This window comes from Piliocolobus tephrosceles, chromosome 4, assembly GCF_002776525.5.
Source record: "Piliocolobus tephrosceles isolate RC106 chromosome 4, ASM277652v3, whole genome shotgun sequence".
Taxonomy (NCBI): domain Eukaryota; kingdom Metazoa; phylum Chordata; class Mammalia; order Primates; family Cercopithecidae; genus Piliocolobus; species Piliocolobus tephrosceles.
The window spans coordinates 145,172,934-145,175,768 of record NC_045437.1 but is presented as its reverse complement, the minus strand read 5'-3'; the positions used below and the strand labels follow the sequence as shown (position 1 = coordinate 145,175,768).

General features: G+C 44.8%; 1 protein-coding gene across 1 annotated transcript; it reads right to left on the bottom strand.

Annotated features, from left to right (window-relative positions):
- Positions 1–562: 562 nt before the first annotated feature.
- Positions 563–2,493, bottom strand: LOC111523271 (T-complex protein 1 subunit gamma-like). Its single transcript, XM_023187727.2, is given in 2 exon segments — positions 563–1,216; positions 1,219–2,493. Coding segments are annotated over 2 exon segments (1,632 nt in total). The 5' UTR covers positions 2,441–2,493; the 3' UTR covers positions 563–806.
- Between the last annotated feature and the right edge of the window lie 342 nt (positions 2,494–2,835).

Sequence of the window (2,835 nt, the reverse complement as noted above, 5' to 3'; positions counted from 1 at the left end):
TTTTAGTTTAATGTAATCCCATTTGCCTATTTTTTCTTAGTTGTCTGTGTTTTTGAGGTGTTATTTTTAAAATCCTTGCCCAGCCCAAAGTCACAGAGTATTTCCCCTATGTTTTCTTCTAGGAATTTTACAGTTTCCAGTTTTACATTTAAGTTTTAATACATTTTGATTTGATTTTTGTATATGGTGAGATGTAACCACCTAGTCTCATTTTTCTGCATGTGGATATACCATTTTCCCAGCACCATTTATTAAAAGGATTGTCTTTTCCTCAATGTATGTTCTTGGCATCTTTATCAAAACTCAGTTGGCTATAGGTGGGTGTATTTATTTCTGGACTCTTTGTTCTGTTTCATTATCCACTATGTCCTTATGTCCTTTTTTATGCCAGTACCACACTGTTTCAGTTACTATAGCTTTGTAGTATATTCTGAAGTCAATTAGTGTAATGCATCCAGATTTGTTCTTTTTGCCTAGGATTGCTTTGCATACTTGAAGTCCTTTGTGTTTCCACATAAATTTTATGATTTTTAAAAAGTCTCTGTGAAGAATGTTCTCTAAATTTTTTTTTTTTTTCAAATGACTTAGATTTAATCATCAGAAGCAAACTAAATGGAAACCTTACAATAGAGAAGAATTACATGCCAGTGTCTTTTGGAAAACTGAGCTGGGACAGAAAGGGACTGGGGGCTGCTCCCCAGCCTGATCCCTTCTGAACAAAGACGTCTACAGTGTTCCTAGCACTCTGGCTCAGGAAAAGGGGAGACTCTGCTGGTTCTGTGCACTGAAGTAGCCTTGCTTAGCGCTCACTCCTGGCCAGCATCAGGAGCCCCGCCTTGCCGGCTCTGGTCATCGCCTTTCTTTTTGTGGCCTGAGACGATGTCATCAATTCGCAGTAGCAGAACTGCCGTCTCCACTGCTGTCTTGTAAGTTTGCAGCTTCACAGCCAATGGCTCCCATATGCCCAGTTCCTTCATGTCTACCAAAGTACCTGTCTTACCATTTACACCCCAGGTCTCACAGTTCTCCTGGGTGTGCTTGGCCCGAAGAGAGGTAAGTAGACGGATGGTACTGGCCCCACAGTTCTGGATCAGGGTACGAGGGATGACCTCTAGGGCCTGGGCAATAGCCCTGTATGGCCATTGTTCCACACCAGTCATGGCCTTGGATTTTTCTGTCAAGGCATGGGCCACAGCCATCTCAGAGGCCCCACCCCTGGCACCAGCTGAGGGTCCAGGAGAACACTGTGACACACTTGCATGGCATCCTGGAGGTTGCGTTCTACTTCCGAGAGAATCTCTTTGCTAGCCCCTGGGAGGAGAATGGTGCAGGCCTTGGGGTCTTTGCACTCAGTGATGAATGTAAAGTATTCGTCTCCAATTTTCTTGATTTCCAAGAGGCCTGCTCCTGTTCCAACATCATCTTCTCTCAGTTCCTCTGGTCGGCTGACTATCCGGGCCCCACAGGCTCTAGCGATGCGATTATTGTCTGTCTTCTGGACTCTGTGGATGGCTGTGATATTGGCCCGCATGAGGTAGTGCTGAGCTAAATCTGAGATGCCCTTTTCGGTGATGACCACATTGGGTTTCAGTTGGGTAATGTCCTCACAGAGCTGCTGGATGTACTCTTCTTCAATTTGGAGAATTCGGGTGAAGTCTTCCTCTTGTGTAATCTCAATGTCAGTCTGGCTTTCTCCTTTCTTGTATTCCAGAGAAGAATCCAGAAGCACAATGCGAGGGTTCTTGATATAGCGCTGCATGCGTGAATGGGTCACATCCTTGTTAATCATGACTCCACGCAAGACACAGGAGTCTTCAATGATGCCCCCAGGTATCTTTTCCACTTTTGCGTATTTTTTTATGTCAATCTCTTTCCGACCATTCTCCTCAAACTGTACCGTCTTGACAGCATCCAGGGCAATGTTGCAAGCCAAAGATGACCACCGACTGATGGCTTTGGTAGTAATGGAGCTGTTGATGATGTTCAGCATCATATCACTGTCATTGATGTCGACCGGGATACTGATTTTCTTTAGGGTGCTGATCATATCATCCAATGCCTTGCGGTAAGCACTGATCACCACTGTTGGGTGCATCTGCTGCTCCAGGAAGTGCTCAGCTACAGATAGCATTTCCCCCGCAAGAATAATTACTGATGTGGTCCCGTCTCCAACTTCTTCATCCTGGGTCTGGCTAATTTCAATCATGGACTTGGCTGCTGGATGCTGGACTTGAATCTCTCGAAGAATGGCATTGCCATCGTGGGTCATCACAATGCCTCCCATTGGGTCCAAAAGCATCTTCGTCATGGACTTGGGTCCCAAACATGTGCGGATGATACCTGCAATAGTCTTGGCAGCATTGATGTTTCCAGATTGAACTTTTCTTCCAGATTCACGCTTTGTGTTCTGGCTGAGCACGAGTACGGGACAATGGCCCATTATGGCGGCGCGATGCAGAGCCGGGTACCCAGAGCTGGGGGAACTGACAGAATCTCATGTTCTCTAAATTTTAATAGGGATTGCATTAAACATATAGATTGTTGAGTAGTATGAATTAAAATTTTAATTCCTAAGTCACACCAGCTGCGTAAGCACTCAATGGTCACATGTGGCAAGTGGCTATGGCAGATTATAGAAGGTTTCCATCATCACAGAAGGTTCTACTAGACAACACTAGCTTTAAGCATTCAGCTACTAAAATATCTATAGTATCAGAAGGTGTCTAGCTGTGTGTTACCTGTCTGTCATCAGTCATGAGACTTTTTAACTCTGGAAATAGTTGGCATTGGATTTTTCCTGCTTTCATTCATCCTGGATGAAAGCCCCCTTGCCTG